The 20570-nt window shown below is 39.9% G+C and overlaps 1 protein-coding gene across 6 annotated transcripts in view; it reads left to right on the top strand.

The window, feature by feature from the left end:
• Nucleotides 1–20342, top strand: part of RAB27A (RAB27A, member RAS oncogene family) — a 33971-nt gene extending 13629 nt beyond the window's left edge. For 4 of the 6 annotated variants that reach the window (XM_037393964.1, XM_037393959.1, XM_037393960.1 and 1 more), the window contains 5 exons: nt 11260–11432; nt 13113–13198; nt 13963–14066; nt 14828–14951; nt 17582–20342. In XM_037393964.1, coding sequence (XP_037249861.1) covers nt 11280–11432; nt 13113–13198; nt 13963–14066; nt 14828–14951; nt 17582–17780 — 666 coding nt within the window. In that variant the 5' untranslated portion in view covers nt 11260–11279 and the 3' untranslated portion in view covers nt 17781–20342. Of the gene's footprint in view, nt 1–3893; nt 4053–11259; nt 11433–13112; nt 13199–13962; nt 14067–14827; nt 14952–17558 lie in introns of all 6 variants that reach the window. The other 2 variants (XM_037393961.1, XM_037393965.1) reach the window with 2 other exon arrangements.
• Nucleotides 20343–20570: the final 228 nt, after the last annotated feature.

Raw genomic sequence — 20570 nt, 5'->3', positions numbered from 1 at the left:
TTAGTGTAAGAAATCCTAGCTTGCTGTGCTGTTTATTTGAGTGGTCTTTGTTGTGTATCAAGATTTAACTATAATTCATGCTGCAATATGGCATTCTGACCAGAGCAGTGAGATAAATAGTGTTGGCAACTCAGGTTGAAAAACAGCAGACTTTTTGAATGGAATCTTTGTGTTGTGCAGTTCAGCCTGCTTAATCAGTGTTTCTTTTGAATTATCCCTTCCCCGAGGCTCTAGAAAAGAAGCTGTACTAGGATACAAATTGAAGCAAACATTTGGCCAAAGCACTGTCTGAATATTTTGGCTGACTGCAGAGCCTCAGTAGAAAGCTTGGGCAGCGTTAATGGAGTTCTAATGGAGCTGTTCAAGTGGAAGATTCAGTCACGTGTTGAAAGCATGGGCTTATTTTTCAGTTCTTGTGAAACAAGAAAAATAACCTGTAGTTTTAGCTTTGCTTTGTTAGAAGAGTTTAAAAGTGGTACTTCTGAGCCACAGCGTACTCCAGAATGACTGTGTCTTGCTGTCACAGATTGAGATTTCTGCTTTGCTGTTGCACATTAGTAACTTCCTGAAGAGAATAGGTTGTGGCCTATTGAATACTGCCTGGTTCTGTTTCAGGCTGAAGTGTTTTATTATGTAAGGGACAAGTTAAATTATGCCCAGAGTATTCTCAGTGGGTTATTTCTAACCTTTTCATAGCATGTATGAAACAAGGAAGCATCACATATGCTTACTATCTCCAGACACATTTACTAAAACCTCCTGCCCAGTACTGGCTGAAAGTATCTCTCAGATGTAGCTATTACAGACTGTGAAATCAGAAGGCTCAGTTGTTTTCTGAGACTTCTTAAGAGCAGATTATTCATGACCAACCCATCTCTCAATTTCTTTCAAGTGTCATGCTAACAGCCTGCAGTGCTCTGGCTGTCTCCACGCTGCAGTGATTGCCAGCATGATCTGGAGCAGGCCCCATGAGCTCGGCACCTGCAAGGATGCTTTTGTCAAGATTTCATGATTTTTATGATTTGGGAGAAGTGAATGCTAGCTCTAAACCTCAGTTTTATCAATCTAGATACATCCGTCTCTGTCTATATGCACCACTCCCCTGCTTGGCATCTCAGACTGTCTCTTGTATTTCAAGTCCAATGACATTGGATTCGAGATGAAGGACTAGGAGGAATGACCTTTTCTAGTTACTGGACAGGGCTTTTCTCAGCTGACAGTTTTCCTTGCTTTCCCACAGATAACTAAATTTATTCTGCCCTATTTCTAGATCAATTTAAGAAACACTTGTGATGAAATACTTCTACAGATGACTTACTATTATTCAGAGAATCACAGAATGGTTGGGGTTGGAAGGGTCACCTGGAGGTTATCTAGTCCACCCCCCTGCTAAAGCAGGTTCACCTTGAGCAGGTTGCACAGAGTCACATCCAGGCAGGTTTCCAATGTCTCCAGAGAAGGAGACTCCACAGCCCTTCTGGCAGCCTGTGCCAGGGCTCTGCCACCCTCCAGGGAAGGAAGTTCTTCCTCACACCCAGCTGGAGCTGCCTGTGTCCCAGTTTGTGCCCGCTGCCCCCTGCCCTGTTGCTGGGCACCACAGCCAAGAGCCTGGCCCCGTCCCCCTGACACCCCGGTCAGGTGTTTGTGTGCGTGGAGAAGATCCCTCTCAGCCTTCTCCTCGCCAGGCCGGGCAGCCCCGGCTCTCCCAGCCTTTTGTCATCAGGGAGACGCTTCAGTCCCCTCATCATCTCTGTAGCCCCTCACTGGACCCTCTCCCATAGTTCCTTGTCTGGAACCGGGGAGCCCAGCACTGGGCACGGCTCCAGCTGGGGCCTCACCAGGGCAGAGCAGAGGGGAGGGTCACCTCCCCCCACCTGCCGGCCATGCTCCTCCTCGTACACCCCAGGGCATCGCTGGCCCCTTGGCCACCGGGGCACACTGCTGGCTCTTATCTCCAGAGGCAGCTGAGGAACACTTGTTGCTGCTCTGGTTGGCTTATTCCTCACTTGGATGTGATGACATGAGCATTATTCCTAACACCATGCCCAATATTCATAGGTAATATTTTCCAGCTCATTAGAAATGGATATTGATTACTTGTTCAGTTAGTAACTTTGATAACTAGTAAGTTTTCTGAGGAACAAGATGTTTTCTTTGGTGCCGGAAATGTGATCCAACACTTCAGTCCTGCTCCAAAAGGCCGTGATGCCTTGCGGTTAGCTGTTTTCATTTGGCATGCATAGACAAACTTCTGATGGACTAAAAAATCTTTGGATATTTCAATGTCATCTAAGCGATGAGAAAACTTTTAATTTCCTGAGGAATAAATAGCCAGAACAAATGTAGGAAATGCTATATACTATGTCCCCTTGTTATTTACTCTTGAACTAAGTCAAGTAACTTGCACCAAAAATAAGGACAGATCACAATATTATAGAAAAACAACAATGCTAAAGAATGGTAGCAGCTACAAAACAAACAAAAATAGTAACTTTTATTGCATCTTCCTATCAAAAACCAGAGTTAGCAAGAAACAGAGTTTACCTCCTATGAAAAAACAAGAGAAGCAGGTATTTCCCAATCCAAAGGATGAAGAGGTGGATTAAATTCTGCACTGCAATTCTTTCCTGCCTCGCCCCTTTGTACACTCGCCCACATCATGTTAGATGAATCATTCAGTTTTATAGTCCTATTTGTATATTTGTGTGGGTTTCACATTTATCTAACAGTGCCTAGAGGTTGTCTGATGCCTGACCTTTTCCATAAACTTTTCATAGACTTAATAATGATAATTTATTTTTGCCAGATTATTTCCCTGGAATGCAGCATCCCTCTAGTAAAAGTATCCTTCACAAACTTGGCAGTGTGACCTTCTGGAGAATCATTTTCTGTATTCCAGGTAGCTGTTCTACAAAACAAGATGGAAGGCAGCTGAGAATTTTCTTGCCCTGGATGAGAAAAAAAACCCCAAACCCCCAACATTTTAAAGAAGATGCAAATATTTTCCTCTGGCTGTTTGCAGTGTGTGATTTAATGGGCTTAAACAAAGAACCTGGCCTGACTAAGGTGTGTTGCATGTACCCTACTGAATTGCTCACATAGGCAGAGCATGAAATATACTACTGTCTTTAGTATGAGTACATGCACGTTTTCCCTGAGATGTTGCTTCATTCATATTATAACTGCACATATGAAATTGCATCCTTTTTCAGTTTTTATATTTTTTTATTTTTTCCTTTTATTCTGCTTTTTCTTGTGTCTGCTTATTCTAGCTGTCTGCTGGAGATTTTTGCTATCTCCAGAAAAAACCAAACCATTCCTTAAAGAAATGATCAATTCTTATGATCCTCTGTGATTCTTACTATCTTCTCCTTTATCTTCCAGTGGCTATTTCTGAGGGCAGAAATAAAGTGTACTCTTTTTCCTTACACTTTTGGAGTTGGAAGTGTTGCTGAATGAGTGGGTAGGCTTCTGGATATTTCCATCCTTCTGTGAATATGACCAGCTTTATGGGTGAAATCCTGGTGGCTGCTGTGTTGACTGAAAGGATTGGAAACTGTAAATCTATGCAAGACTGTCATTCATCATTCCTTGATACTGTCAAGGGCAGGTGCAGTGTAGTGATGTGTTACAGATGTTAAGGTTAGGCTGTGGGTAAGCTATGAGCTGGATCCCAAAGTGGTCAGAATTCTCATGTCAAGGAAGGATGCTGGACATTGCTCTGAATTTCCTGTTTATAAAGTCAGCGAAAAAGCATGGCACATTAACTTGTAGGATGTTGTGGTTTAACGTATTTATTAAAGGAACAGTTAAATAGCTCAGGAAGGAGTGAGTAGTATGGAGCTGTTTTGTTTTTTTTTTTTTAAAAAAAATGTTCGCTTTATTTTTCCCAGTCTGCTCTGGAATTTATTCACATGGTACAGGTGTTAGCTTCACTGCTACAATTGGAAAGCAACTTCTGATGAGAATTCAAAGACGTAACTTGAGAGGCAAAAGCTCTTGTTCTCAGGAAGGGGACAGGTCTTATTAGAGAGTTCAACTGTTTTCATCAGGTAGCATTGCAAATCTTTATTTACAGTATTTTATTACCATGAAGCATGAAAATGTTAGAAACCGATGAGGGAATAGAGATGATGGTGTGGTTTTTGCAGAGAAGTTGAAACTGCACAGAGATCCTTCCATATGGGTGGTGAGGGAGTGATGGAGTATTCTCTGCAACATTCCTGGTTTTACTTGCCATTGTTTTCCAGTCCCTTGCTGCCTTTCATTCCTTTATGTAACAGCCAGTCTTTGAAATTCAGCCTCCTTTTCGTTGGCTTGGTTATGTTGAAATGCAGATGTAGTTGCAAACCTAACTGTTGTTTCCTTTCCTGGCTTCTCCATTCCCAGTTTGCCCTGAGTTTCTGGAAACGAAATCCAAAATCTGCTGTTTCCTTGCCTGGCCTGTTGTGCAAAGTTCTCACCACATCTGCAGGCCTGTTGCTTCACTTACCTCTTTTTGTGCCCCCTTTCTGCATAGGATCACAATTTTATGCCTGACATGTCCCATTATAACTCATTGTCAGAGTGCTTTGTGTGCCTGTCAGTTCTTGCTCTGCAAAATTCTGCAGTTCTAGCAATGCTGACAGCTGACAAAGTGTCCTAGAGCACCTTCAGCTGAGATAAAAGTGACAACAGCATTTGGAAGCTAAAACCTTGCAGCCTAGTTTTTGCATGTGTTTTTGCAGACTCCTGTATGTATTCTGAGCACCCTCAAAATAACATAGATCCTTCCAGGAAAAAGACAATCCTTAGACATTGATCCTACGATTCCTTTGAATTCCTCTATAGCTGAACCTAAAAAAGTCATAGGAATAAAATGTCAAGTAAAGCAATTGAGAGTAATCAAAAAAAATGCTCAGAGCAACTGAATCTCTTTCTCTCATTTTTGAGAGGAAGGGGTATTTTCCTTCCTGTTATTTCTGTTCTAGAAAAGTTCCAGAAGTCACAGAAAGTGCTATTTTGGCCAAAACTAAAGCAAGCCAGGTCATATGTTTTACTGAGAAAAAACCGGTACAGCTCAGAGTATTTCAGTAAAGTGCTTATTTACTAACACTCTTCCCCCAGCATAGCAGTTACTTGAGTTTATAAAAAATTGTCATAATTTGTTTATATTACGTTTTACATATTTGGCAGCTTTTAGCCAAAGGCACTTCTAATAATGTGTTGACTTAGCAGGAACATTGTTTAACTCTCTGTCTCTTGTTTTGACAGAACTGGAAGTGTCTGATGGTGACCAGTTTTGCAAGCATTAAGGTGCCACTGAAGCCTTAGAGCAGGGTGAGGCTGTTGGCTACGCTTCACCCACGCTAGGCAAGAATGTGGTTATTGCTTTGCTGTAGTGTGATCGGAGTGCTGGTATGACAGGATTAGCAAACTTACTCCTTTGAGGTCCAGATCGCTTGCTTTGTGCTTCTGCCATAACAGATCAGGGGACATGTAAAACAGCTATTGAAGTTGTTCAAGCCTGTGGAGTGCCTGGGTGGGAAGCTTTTGTCGTATGAATTGACTCGCACTTGCAGAATGATCAAACCTGTACAAGTGCATTATTACCACGTACTTGTATGTACATATTGTTCATTGAGAGACCTGCAGGCTCTTCCTTTTCTGTCTCTGTGGGATTTGGACTCCTCTTCCCTCAATGTCCCTGTCAGCTCTTCAATCACAGGCATGCAGCCTCAACTGCTTTTTAAGAATAAAGCCATATTTGGGGAAAACCTTCATTTGCAAAGCATTTGTGAACTCTAAACAGCATTGACTTTTTCGTGGTATATTTACAAATATGGCTCAATTATATATTAATACAGTGGAACATTCTTAAGCAGATTCCCAACTCTTTCACCTATCATATGCTACCCTTGCTGTGATAGATGCCGAGGGATGTAACCCCATCACTGCGCTCCCTCCATCCATGGAGGGCTGGATCTCCATTGCAGGGGGAATATGCAGACTTCACTCCTGTCTCTATGATGCAGCCTGGTGAATGCCCCGCTGTTCCAGTGGGGTCTGCCTTTCCTGAGCAGAGAAGGCAAGGCCAAGACACAATTTATCTGTCTGTAAGATCTACCTGAAAGCTGAGTGACACTGTTAGTTGTAACCCTGAGTGTCTGCTGTCCATCCCCAAAAGGATAATGATGAAAATCTGTGGTATCTTAACATATGGATTAATTATAGGTCTAATATCTGTGTTTTGGCAGATTTGAATTAGTATGTCTCTATAATTGTGTGGTATAGCCTCCCATGTTATTCGCTGGCTTTATGGCTGCTACAGTGCAGGTCTGGGATGCTCAGGGTGATGTCCGAGTTGTACAGAGAGTCATTTCACTTGGTATGAGGGGAAAGAATGGGTTGAATCAAGCAAATGGTTTTATTTGACTAGTTTCATACAGAATAGTGTTTTTTTTGCTCTTGGGAGGGCTGGCTAGGTGGTGTAGTGTGGGGGAGGACGCTCCCCCCCTCCAAGCTTCCTCCGTTAAATATGTATTGCTTCTCTGCAACATGGGGCTGTGGTGCAGGTGTGGTCTGAAGTCATGTCAAGCCTTATGTTCCAGTCTTTGCCACAGAATAATTTTTCTCTTTAGAAATGTATGGTAAAGATGGCTTTCATCATCGTAGCTATGGGGCAATGCAGTGTCCTCAAGTCTGCACAAGACGGAAAGAAAGAAAACAGCAGTTTGTGTTAGAGACTGCTGTATCCTCCTTGCACCTGAGAGAGGATGTAAAGCAGCGAGCAGAACTGAACAGCTGTGATCCATATACTCCATCGTAACAAGTGTTTTCATACTAAAACGTGTTTTAGGTACAATGTAACTGTAGTAAGATGTGTGTGTGATTTCGCACATACTTCAGATCTGCTCCTAGGTAGGTCATGCACAAATCTCTTCTGAAATGCTGTTTGCCTCTAGGAATAAATAGGACGTGTGAACTGTGTAATTGCTTCCAAGCCATGCTGTCAGGCAGCACCCTCCTTGCATGGGGAGGCATGAGGCACACCTCCTTATCTCTGAGCACCTATCAACATGAATGCAAACAGGTGACACATAGGCCTCTTGGTTGTGTGTTAAAAGAGGTGGTGCTAGAAAAATACTCCTATTGGAAGCACTGTTGCCAGTGTGCCCTAACTATTCCTTTAGCAGAGTTTGGGGTAAGTGGTATAATTTATTTTAAATTGCTGTGCTTGAGGACTGTCCGATTAAGAGCATGTTCAGATTTCCTGAATTGTACACTGTGCACGTGGGTACAAATTTTTATTTGCAGCTCAGTGCCTTTTTTTTTTTTTTCTTCATGTTTTCGTTTATTCATCTCTTTTGTGCCTTCTTCCTTTTCCTTCTCCCCCCCCATCAGCCCTGTAGCAGCATGGGATTTGCATGTTTTGTGCAAGGCCAGTTCAAAATGCATATTCCCTGTCCCCAGACTGCACAGGGGAAAGCCTGCATGCCAAGCCAATTTCCTTAATTTATGCAGTAGCAGCACTGCCATAGTCTTGAATGTTTTATCACACCATAGGGTTCTGATATTTGTGTTCTGGAGGCAAAAATGCGAGCCTGTTAATACTGAAGCCTATTAATGTGAAAGTACCTTGGATTAGGAAATCCACTGAACAAGAAGAGCACTTGTTTAGCAGAGCATCCCCTCTTGGCAAGCCACAATCTGGATATGTGTATGTGGAGGCTCCAGAGCAGCAGCTGTATGGGCACAGCTTACGTGATGGCTGTGGGGGTCCTGTCAGCAACAGAAAAGGCCGGTGGAGTTTTCCCAGCACTTGGTCATAACCCCTGTCTATCTGCATGCTAGGTGAAGTGCAAAGCTAGAGCTGAATGGAATTTAAGGAGGAGTTTACAAAAGGCAAGACCCTGGAGGGCTTGATGTGGAGCCTAGAACTGTGCCCATCAGTGATTTTTTTCAGCCAAGGAGTTCTTACTTTTGGAAGCAAGATTTGGGAATGATCATTTAAAATGAACTCAGATTTTTTTTTTTCTTTTGGTGACCTGATGAATTCTAAGTGTATCATCAATTTCCTCTGGTTCTTCCTTTTCTGCTTCCCACTCCTGATACACAAGGTACAAAAATCTGGAAGGAAACACTGGAAGGTGTGAAGCTGTAAAGTCTTATTTTAAAAAAAGCAAAACTGAAAGGAAAAAATGGCATGGGTTTTTAGTAACAGGGCCATGACTTTTAAAAACCCCACAGCAGTTTTTGCTATGAATATACTTTGCTGTGAATATATTTTTATTTCTGTTATGTGGAGCTGGATGTGTCTGGGCATTAGGACTGCAGGTCTGGGAAGTAGAGGGTGGAGATCACTTTTTAAATATTTGTACAGGGAGGAGGACAAGGCTTGAAACTGCTATGAAAATAGCTCTTTGCATGTCTCCAAGGATAGGTTAACTGTGCAGGATTTCACAAGAACCACTCCCTGGAGGTATTTGAATAATAGATTGACATTATGAGGTGCAGTGAAAGGTGTGTGCATTTCAAAAGGCTAAGGAGAAAAATTCCTTCTCAAGCAAATCCTTCAGATGCATTTTTATGCCCTTCCTGTGAAGGGTTCCTAGTCCTCTGTCAGTCATTTGCAAATTGTATTTGTTACCAGCTCTATGGAGAATTGAGGTTCAAATGGTCCGAATGATGTGGCATGTTTGCCCAAACAGATACTCTAAAAATTGGATAGAACGCTAGGAACGCCTTTAGGTTTTGCTGCCCCAAGGTCTAACTGTGACCTCTCTTACCCAGAGTTTTCACCCAGCTCTGTCCAGTGGCAGGGTGCAGCTGAACCGTAACAGTTTTACAGCTCCGAGGAAGAGCTGTAGCGCCCTTTCTTCCTCTATAAGATCTTGCACAGGGTGCATGATAGATTAGCTTTCTTACAACATTAATTAGCAGTGATTTGGTGGCACTATCATTTGTAGCTGTTATGAAAAGGTACCTAGTTATAGCTAGCTAACAAAATATCAACAAGACAAGGCAAATACTTCTATACAGGTCGGATAGCATCGTAAAAGATGTGAAGGTAACTTGGCTTTGTAGAATATACTGGCCCCAATATTTGCATTTAAGCCTTTTAAGCAACAATTAGTTTAGGTGTATTGAAGCTGAAAGAACATTTACTTGAGTAGAGGGGCAGCTTACACAGCCCTTTGCCCTTGGAGATCATGGGCAAATGAAGGGCAAATGAAAAACCATGTATGAGATGAAAGTCTAAATCAAACCCAGTCTTTAGTAAAAAACTCCTTGTTTGCCTTTTAAAATATTTTTCCCTTCCTTCTAGTGCATTTCAATTAAAAGACTTTGTAGAGCTACAAGGTAGGCAATCTGATTTTACTTTTTTTTTCTTTTTTTTTTCCTTTTTCCTTTCCCAACAGTGGGGAGGATTTAAAAAACAACAAAACCCCCAAAAAGCCCTTTGCTGGTACATTGAGTGTGGCTAATGAGTCAGGGCTTTTAATTTCTTCAAAAACTGTTCTTATGTCAGTGTGTGGCTGCCTGTTCAGCTTGCTTACTTGAATATGCCGCTCCTTCAGACCAGATTGTGGTGTATTTATGTAAAAAGCTCATACTCTTACTGCAGGGGTTTTTAGTTCAATTTTTTACTCTATTGCGCAAACCTTTGTATTAAAACGCCACAGTGGAAAGTGAATTGGCTGGCTGTGGTGTGGTAGTGAGTGTGAACTCTGTCACCTAAACCCCCTTTCCTGCAAGATTTTACTGTCCTCGGTGGCATAATGCAAAATACGCCTTGGCTGGGGAAAGGGAAACTTGAAAACTGGAAATGGCAACAAGGTGTTAGATGCTTTCCACTGACTTTTCAGTTGGAGAGTATCTGGGTGTAAATCTGACCATCGTCGGTGTGTGAGTGTGGTAAGTCCCGTCATGGCTAAGTTGACTGATCACGGTTCTGTCTTGTAACCAAGAGTGGTACTTACAGAGTTGAAGCTTTAAAGATAGTTACGGTTTGAGAGTTACGGTTTTAGCTTAACAGTGGTGATTGAGATACGGAGTTTGTTCTAAACCTCAAACTGTCAGTTGATATTCAAGAAGGGATTTGATATTTTGTCATTGATGCAAACTATTGCGGTGTTTGACTTGAAATGAATATCTTTATGTAGTTCAAGCTACAGGTAGTTCCAAAAATACTTACAGTTGAAACAGCACATTTTTTTTTTCTTTTTTTGTATATTATTTCATCATCTATCTTATTTTTTTGTATTTTGGTATCTGTTTCCCTCCTTCATAAGAGGCAATATAATGCCAGTTTTATGTTGTTTTTAGAATGGTTATTTTAGGCTTATCTTTTCATGTTCGTATGTTTGAACACAACATAAGGCAGCTCTCTACTGTTTGTTTGCAGGGAAGAGAGGCTCAGTAGCTACTCAACAGGGAAGTACTAGTGCACTTACATCAGTCTTTCTAGTATCTAGTATACATGAAATTTACCAGTGATTTTTGTAATATGTTCTAGCTCTTACTGCTCTTTGTTCACACAATATCTAATATGGTTATTTTTTCAAAGGCTTAAAAGGATAGAAAGAAACTTCATAAAATGTGTACAGGCCACACGAAAATGTATGTTGTTTAATGGCAATTCAGGATCAAGATTTAGTTTAAATTATTAACTAGCATCATGATGAAAACTTTAAAACCTTTGAAAATTCGTCCTCTAAATAGAGCAAACCCCAACATAAACAACAAAATGTTGCTTGGTTATTTTTCCTTTTTGTATGAAATAACTTATTTGAGACTGAAAAATAGCTATTAATAGAAAACGATTGTCATTTTTATTTAAATACAGTGGGCCGTCAGGCAATTTTTTTTTTCATATGTTAATAAACGTCCCAGTGAACGTAAAGTCAGAATTACATTGCTTGTAGGTTTAAGTAGCTTTTGCCAGCTTCCATGCAGATTATAAATGGTTCTGCAGTTCGTGTTCCAGATGTCTTGGATACTTAGATCTTGTTTTCCAGTCTTCTCCTGAAGTTAAAATCTCTTTCTAGTAGGAAGAATGTTATAAAATTAACTATGTCCTTTTTCAGTCACAGCTGCATTTGATATTGGTAAATGGCATAATTGAGAGTTTAAGGTAAAACCAGCGTACAAGTACAGAACTGGTCCCACTGCTGGATGCTCTGTGGTACAAATCATGATTTATATTTTAAACATTTGTCAAAATATGCCTTGGCAGAGTTGTTGACTAACTAATCCTTTTTTGCTTTGCTTTTTAAGGTGTCTTCTGAATTCTCACTATGTCTGATGGGGACTACGATTACCTCATAAAATTTCTAGCACTCGGTGATTCTGGAGTAGGAAAGACCAGCCTTCTTTACCAATACACAGATGGCAAATTTAATTCCAAATTTATCACAACGGTGGGCATTGACTTTCGGGAAAAGAGAGTGGTGAGTCTTCACAACCAGTGAAAGTGGTAAAACTGTAAAATGGTACCTATCTTGGTGATGGCTAGAATCTATTTTTAAAAAATCTGATCCTTATGTGTAGGTGTGCAATCAATACTTACTGTGTACTTAATCTCTTGACAAGGAAATGATCTCATTTGACCTGGTTATTTTTGTCATTGTTGTGTGTTATCCCTTTCTGTTTCTCCCAAAGTTAAAGTAAGAAGAGCTGATATAGGCAACCATTTCTTACTGCTCAGCAAGTGTTGATGAGTGTATTTACTCCAAGAGTTGTGCACACAATACCTGGATTAGCACTTTTATTGTTGAACTCTCTTCAAGAGGAAGGATTGGGCTGTAATAAAAATGTTGTTGGTTTTTTTTGAACCAAAATGGCTACTGTACAAAGAGTGCAATGTTGATTTTAAAACACATGAATGAAATGGGATCACATGATACGTGGAGCTTATTTGGCTTCCTAAGCAGTTACCACTACCAGAGAAGAACTGTGAAAAATAAGGTAGTTTGGGGTGCATTTTTTAAGCCCTGAATTGTTACTAAACTAGGCAAACATACGTTTGACATGAAGCTGAGCAGTGCGTTATGATAACTAATTGGATGCTCGTCCTTACCGCACTGAGAAATAGAGCTGGCACAAATTTTTTTAATTCTTATGTAGAAGTATTAAATGCCTTTCAGTGTAGTCTGATGATTTCCCAAGTGTCCAGAAATCCGGATGGTGTCATGGGCATTGTGCAGACTGGCTTTTGATGGATGACAATGCACCACTGTAGCGCAATGAGTAAATATCTTAGTGAAATGCGAAACTGGTCTCTTGAAGAAGTTACTGTTCCTTCTTTGGGATAGTAGACGTGGCAGATATGCTTGATCGGCGTATTTGGTAATGCAGGATAAGGTTTAGGTTTCACGACCTGAATCACGTAATCCACAAATTCAGCAAGTTTATGTGTCTTTACCAGAGTTACAAACATATCTTTAATCTTAGGTACAATGACAGTTGAAGGTAAAGAAGATGACCTAACATGAAGTGTTCTAAACAAGACATGAATCTATTTTCATCTGATCCTTCCAAAGCTAACAGATGCCCTTATTTATAATTTCATGCCAGTACTCTCTTCAGCTTTTATTATTATCATCCAGTTTCTGCTTTTTAAGCTGTGATATGATAAGATCTACTCTCAGCTCTTTTCCAGCAATCTTTTGGCACCTAAGAAGAGGTATCATTATCTTCATGAGTTTGCTAATGAGGTTCTGATAGTGGTATGAATGTATTGCCAGATTGCTTGATCCGATCGTTGCTTTCTTGTAATTATATTTTAATTTGAACATGATACAGGATAATAGGAAAAATTAGAAAATGAAAATATTAAAATTAAGCTTGTCTAATGAGACAATGGTCGCTGTAAATCTGTTTTGAGTCCACTGTCTATTGGATAATGTTCTTCCAGTTTCACTTTTTTATAATTTTGCATCTAATTGAATATTCAAAAAGAAGCATAATGTAACCCATATTACTTCTGTCTTATAAAGCAGGGGGACTGAATTGTAGCTGGGATCTTTGTGTCGACAAGTGCTGCATTTAATGACTTTAAATGTCAGTTATTTTGTGTTCTACAGAGGCTGGATTGCTAACACTCAGTCTTGCGAATTTACCTTTTACAGGTGTATAGACCCAACGGGCCAGATGGTGTTGGTGGCAGAGGACAGAGGATACATCTTCAGCTCTGGGATACTGCAGGGCAGGAAAGGTATGTTCCACCACCCACCTAGCAAGTAAGGCTGTTGTCATCAAGCTAGGTGCAAACAGAACCAAGTACATGAATTCTATTTGTCAATTTTTCCATTTTAATTGTACGATGGAAGATGGGAATGTGCGCTTATTTTAACAGTGATGGAAAGTTTCCTATGAATACCCATTAAATTACAAGTGTAATTTACAACTCTAGAACATTTAAACTGTAATCGTTGCTTTTCATCTTTTGGAAACTGTCAGTTTATTTTTTCATGGCCAATGCATATAGATGTTTTTAAAGCTTTTCTTTTTTTAGTTTTCCTTAAATTTCTGTAAATATGTTGAGGTCTTGGGAAGGTCAGACAGGTGAAATCACCTCAAAAGATTCTTTTCTATTTCTCTATCAAAAGACTAGCAGCAGTGGTTGATGATCTTAAAATTAAGAACTGATACGTACAGGGGAAAAATTTCTGTTCAAAGTTTGAATTTCATTCTTATTTTAATTTCTGAATCTTGATCAAGTCATGCTTTATAGCATAAGTCTTTGTCTAAAGCTGTCACACTCAAGTGAAATGTCTCCTTGATTTCCTTAGGCCTTGATTAGACCATAGTAATGTCAGCAATTCTTGTTATGCAGTCCCTCCTCCAGCAAAATGATTACGATAAATATTTTGTTCTAGTTAATTCAGTCTTAAGTTACCTCTGGTTTATGACTATATGCAATTATATTTTCTAAGTAACTTGTGAGACGAGCCAACTAATTTGACTTTGCTGGCCTAGGTTTCGTAGCTTGACAACGGCTTTCTTCAGAGATGCCATGGGGTTTCTTCTACTCTTTGATCTGACAAATGAGCAAAGCTTTCTGAATGTCAGGAACTGGATAAGTATGGCATTTCTTTATTTTTTCTTTATTTCTTTGCATGGGTGTGGAGAGGGCTATTTTTATAAATATGGAGTCTCACTGAGAAACAGAATTGAAAATACTGGTTTTTATAGCTTTCTCAGCAGAAGAAAGTAAATGTTGCATTCATAATTGTGATAGCTTCAAGTGGTGGCTTCTAGTGCTGACTTGAAATACAGCTTTGTCTACTGGACTTTGAATCTTAACCTATATAAAAGCAGGATGAGAGAACATCATATCCCCAGCTCTGGTGATATTCAGTAATGTAAGTGTGTGGAAAGCCTGTGCAAAACTCTGTTTTGACTCACCTGAAGCTTTGTCAGCAAAACTTGATGGAAGGCAAGTGTTACTAAGCTGATGTATCTAGGCGAAGGAGTTCCTAAACTGCATCATCCACCAGGAGAGGGAAGCATATCCTTTCCTGGCAGCTCACTGAAGATGCTTGGTGAGCCTAACTCCTTAAGCTACAAATACAGAGCTTCTGTGCTGACTTTGCCAGGCTTCTGCTCCCCTGGCTCGCTCCCTGGCTTTTTCATTGGGTACATGATAGCAGATGTCCACCTGTTCGCTGGCTCCTCGTGCAATAGCAGAAGTCCTGTGAGATAACAGAGAACATACTTGTTTTCCATCTTTCCAAGAGTAATTTTCCTGAAGGACTTTGTGTCCCCTGAAATGCAGTAGTGCTCTTAATGAGCTTTATGTGTGACAGTAGGTTGTGACCCCAATTCGTGTTGTTGCTGTTAGGTCAGCTACAAATGCATGCATATTGTGAAAACCCTGACATTGTATTATGTGGAAACAAGAGTGATCTGGAAGACCAAAGAATGGTGAAAGAAGAAGAGGCTAAGGAACTTGCAGAAAAATATGGGTAAATAACTTCCTTCCAGTTATTGCTGTGTTTAAAGCAGAATGAAATGTTTTGTGTAATGCCTTTTCTGTATACCGAAAGGTTATTGTGAGAGTAAGTATTTTAGAATGCTTAACTGGCCAGTATTGATACCTTTTTTTCTGTCAGAGATTACTGGTTTCTGCATTGCTTAAAAATTCATCAGTATTGCAATACTCCTGCACTGGAGATTGGTTATTCTTCTTCTTTCCTTGCAGTAAACAAAGTAAGTTTTCACAAACATTCTGGAAAACAGACAGAATTTAGCTGGAGAGGTGGGTGAATGATGGGAGTCTAATTCTTTGTTCTTGCCTGTGCTGAGGCTTTCCAGGGGCACAGGGACCCCAGGTCTCTTATAAAATGAAATCCAAAAGAGCATTTGGTGAGGTGATGAGTGTCATGTCAGATTTTAGGGAAAGCAAAAATAATTCCAAGCAATGATATCCTAATTTACAAGCTAAGCTGTTTTACACAAGTTTGCTGTAAGGTAACCATTGTCTCTAGCATGGCCATGGAAACATGTGGCCTCAGTTTCTTTGAGAGCCTTGGGACCCATTCCCCAGCATTTGCACAGTCTGCTTACAGAGTGCTGGGTTCCCACAGAAGAGCAGTTCTGGTCCAGACCACGGTTCCCCAGTTCCCTAGTTCTCTGCCTCCTCCTCAGTCTTCCCTCAACTGTTCAAGCAGTTTTGGTAGGACTGTACCTTAGGTGAATTTTTTGTGGCTTAGCTCCATAGGCGTAAGCTGTGTCTTATTGCTGTGTCTTACTGCAGGCATCTGCGTGCTCACAGACTCCCAGGGAGAGTCTGAAAACCAAGTCAGACCAGCAGGAAGACAGGGTAGCTTTGCCCTTCCCCACAGGCACAGGTCATGTGTTCCTAGAGGAACTATGTGAAATCTTTGTTTCTGTCGAACACTAATTAATCCCATAGCACTCATACCCCCTTAACTCTTCCATGGGTCTCATCTCTGGATTACATTGCATTTCAGCGTGGATCAGAAGTGCACTTCTGAACCAAATATTTTGTTGTGGTTTGATTCACATAGTGGAGCAGCTTTCTAGCATGAGAACTGGATTCCTTCTCGGTTGAAGAATAAACAAGACTATGTGCTCCAGCCAGTAATCTGCACTCAATCTGGATGGGTAGATGAGAGCTGGTCCAAAGTAAAGCCTACAGAATGTGCATAGCGTGAACGCTAGGTCAGCAGTGCTGACTGCCTTGTTCTGGAGGTCCAGCCCTCCTGTGCCATGCTGTTTCCTATCGTATAGTCACAAATTAGCTTTCCTTGACTTTGAAGAATCATTTGAGGCAAATCACAAGCAACCTATTAGAGCAGTATTACCTTATTATTTTTTCCTTCTGCTGCGAAAATGCTTGTTTGAAGTCCATGTCACACAGACAACAGCAAGTGCAGACGGTACTTTAAGCAGCTACTTGTGAAGGAGCAAAAACTTTTAAACAGCGGTTGATGGCTTGTGGCTATTTCTTACAGATTTGAAAGGGATCTCTCTCTGTGTGACTTTTGGAAATAATTTATTAAATATTTATCTTTGTGGGTGAAAATGCCAACTTCATTTAGGAATAGGGAGCTACAAGTCGAAGTTATAGATCACGTCCAATATGTTGGCAGTTAAAAAGTTCTCTGCCCTCTAGAGATGAGACAGGATAGCTGATGGGAGTCACTCCTGAGGGGAGCAAAATAAATCCTGCTTCAGCACAAGTGTGAGATAGTGAATATCCCCTTTCTGTGGAAAGGCGTTGTGCTGTTAGGTGATGTACTTTGAAAATGGTTGCAGGAGACCTACACACTGAGGCAGTAAGGTAATACTTCGACGACTCATTGAATCTTTCAGGTTAAGTAAGAAAGACTTAAAATTACGAAGTGGTAATACCTGTCACTTGGGGAGTAACGCTGATGGAGCTGCCCTAGCACCACCCTGTGGGGAGCACCGAGTATGGAAGCTTGAAGCCTACAGACTCGCCATTGAAACATCCTGATCCACAGCAGGAATGAAAGCTAGCAATGTATTTTCAGTACCCAGGTGCCCAGAAACACTTGTTAACAAAGACATAGGTAGTCTGAGCAGGGAGATTATTATATTTTTTTTGTTACGTAAGCGAGTTTATAGTTGAAGTGCCAACAGAACAGTCACATTTTGTAGTGGTAAGGGCACCACATTAGGAATCTGTACTGCCTTGCCTGCAGGGGAACGTCCATACTGGCAAGAATCCCTAGCTGATGTAGATAGAAATCAGTGAGGAGGACACTTGTGCACACAAGGCCATATAAAGTAATTGCATCTCTTGTGGGAAACAGGGCTGAAAAAACCAGACCTCAGGAGCACAGCTTCAGGAACTTATACTGACCAGTGCCTCTGTAAACTGTGGACTCCATGATGTAAATTAAAGGTTATCCTTCTGCCCTACCTACAGAGTCAGCCATTTCATTAATTTCTTTTGCGTGTCAGACCACTAGCCACTTAGTGTCTTTCTGCTATGGAGTAGCAGTTGCCTTTGTGTGACTTCTAAGTATGTGGCAGTAATCTTGTACTGTTTTTTCTCCTATGCATATAATAAACTGTGTCAGTTTGTGGGTTTTGTCTTCTGCAGAATACCGTATTTTGAAACCAGTGCAGCTAATGGGAATAATGTAAGCAAAGCCATTGAAACTCTGCTTGACCTCATTATGAAGCGCATGGAACGGTGTGTGGATAAATCCTGGATCCCAGAAGGGGTAGTGCGTTCCAACGGGCACAGCTCTACAGAACAGTTGAACGAGGAGCAAGAAAAAGGCAAATGTGGCTGTTAACTCAGTTACAGTGAAGTTTAATGTATATCATAAAGTATAGTACAGTTGCAGTTTCACTGTTTAACTTATGGACAAATCCCATTGTGTATGAGCTATATTAATTCTTGATATTAATTTTTGGTTTTGTTCTCTCAAACAACAACAAAAAAGTTATGTAGTTTATTAGTGATGGGACAGAGGTTTAATTTGGTGCAACATTGGATATTCCTCTAATTCTCTAACTGGGAGGGAAGGGAAGGAGAGGAATTTTCATTATCAAATTTAGAAACATGCATGGGCAATGAGAAGGGGTAGCCTTCTGAACTGAGGGATTTTCAATGGCCCTTTGAAGGCTGCATTAAATGCACAGACTAGGCATTTACATACTGTGACAGCTCATGGTCTCTGTTAACAGGAAGCTTACAACATGGTCCTTGGTTTTGAACAGAAACATTTAATCATTTCATCAATCAATAACAATCTTGAAGAGCAAATCCTGTGTTCTCCACAAAAGCTTGCGAGTAGCTTTTCCTTGCGCTCTCAAACCATCGATTTTTAGTGATCAAAACCAAAAGAAAGGTATTCTATATAGAATAAAGAGCTGCACAGAAGCACAGGGGCACGTATGTAGAGCATTTTGGGTATGTCATGAAATTGAACTTGTCAACTACAACTGTACTATATCAAATATATCCAACACAGCCTATAAGACCTCCTGAAATAATTTGAATTTCTAGAACATGCATATACATATATTTATATGTAAATGGCATAACTGTACATCTGTTGTTGTGTTTCTTTTATGTTACTGACCGATCATGTTTCAACAGGAATGTAGGGGCAACCTAGATGTCAGCAAAATTTCATCAGAGCTACTGCTTTGCACGGGGTTTGTTTTACTAAACACAGATTTGGAATGTTTCTTCAAATTGGATTGATAAGTGAATGATGATTGTCTTCTGGTGAGATGCAGCTAAGATACCAGTTCTGTCTAGATCAGTATTTCTATAAATTTATAATGCTCGTTTTATTCTGCCAACCTTTGTGTCATGTATATCTTGGCTATCATATATTCCTTTATGGCTTGTTCATTTCCTTTAGGTAGTATTTAAAAAAGAATAGAGTTGCTTTTCTTTTTTTTCCCCCTATGGATCACATAAATGTCGATTTTGGTTTCAGTGGATCATGTTACTCTTTGATCATTTTTATTTATTCATACAACCTAAGGAGCAATCAGTATTTTTGGGGTCTTTTTTCCAGACTGATTTATAAGATGTGCCTGCCAAACTGTTTTCTACCCTAGCAGAGGTTGTATAACTGTAAAGTATTGCCACTTATAGTCATAACATGCCAAATTGAGTCTTGTTAGACTTTCCACAACAGTTTGTTTACAAAACTAAAAAGCTATTACTACTTTAGAAATTATGTATTTATTTATTTAAATATTCTAACCGCTGCATTTTCGGGCAAGTATTGATACCAGTTTCGAACATGAATTGCAGCATAACAAATTTTTTGAAGGACCAAAAATGTTTCTAGAATAGGAGCTAATTAAAAAAAAATAAATATTTGAAGTAGCCTCTGGTTATATTAATAATACAAGAATAAGTGTTAAAACTTGGTTCTTAAAATATTTTACAAAGTAACGCATTGTTCTTTAACACAACATGTAAATATTAGATTTTTATCACAGCCTACACAGAATATTTTGAAAGTGCAATATAATTTGACTGCTTTGGGGCTAGGACAGAGATTAAAGCAATTTATATTGAATAAATACAGTTTTGTGGTTGGGTTTTTTTTTTTTCCTACTGTACAATACCAAGTTTCTAAAATGCTTGTAGACCAGCATTACTGTAGTTTAACTCAGAGTGCCTTTTGAAGTTACCATCATGTTTCTGACCAGTAGAGTATCAAGCTACTGTAGGACACAATACATTTCAATGTACTGCAGTGTCTGAATTTCTTTTCATGTAACTCTTTGCTTTTCAGAGGGTTGCAGTGGAACTTTATCATGTGTTAACTTTAATGGGAGTTTTTGTGCTTATAGCTCTATCCAGTTCCTGAAAACATCCAAGGATTATTGCAACCAACTACTGAGCTAAGTGACTACTGAAATGGTGTAAAAATATTTCCTTTTGAATACCTAGTTTAGATTTGATATTAAATAGTAAATGCTGAAACTGTCATATTTTTGTTATGCATATTATATGTCACTATTTACTGTATAAAGAAGTCTACATAAAATTGCTTTGATGTCAGCGTTTGAAATGGGCTGTAAGATTTATCAGTTTGAATTATTCTGTGACAAAACTTTTGTTCCCTTTTTAACTCTCACGAGAAATCATGGTAAATGTTTCTTGACAGCAAATTACAGTATTGTTACAAGTCTAGCATTGGTTTCAAAACAAACAAGGAAACAAAGAAGAATTCTCCGTGATGAGAAACACTTACTTCAAGAAAAGTTTTTTCAATCCAGTGTCAGACAAAAGTGTTGATCTGTAATGGAACAAAGCTTTGAGAAGGATTTCCATTATGACACTTTGTCCTAGGATTTCGTATTAATATAAAACAGTTAAACATCTCTTATCTGAACCTTGTTAGTTTGGTGGGGTGCCCGTGGCTGGATGCCAGGTGCCCAGCAAGCTGATCTATCATTCCCCTCCTCAGCAGAATGGGGATGGGGGTGGGGGTGTGAGGGACAGAAAATAAGATGAAAAAAAACGCTTATGGGTCAAGCTAAAGGCAGTATAACGAAGCAATAGCAAGTCATGTGTGCAGAAGCAAAGGAAAACAAAAGATGTTATTCTG

Source organism: Falco rusticolus, chromosome 7, assembly GCF_015220075.1.
Source record: "Falco rusticolus isolate bFalRus1 chromosome 7, bFalRus1.pri, whole genome shotgun sequence".
Classification (NCBI taxonomy): domain Eukaryota; kingdom Metazoa; phylum Chordata; class Aves; order Falconiformes; family Falconidae; genus Falco; species Falco rusticolus.
The sequence above is the reverse complement of the archived record's forward strand: the minus strand, read 5'-3'. Positions and strand labels throughout refer to the sequence as shown.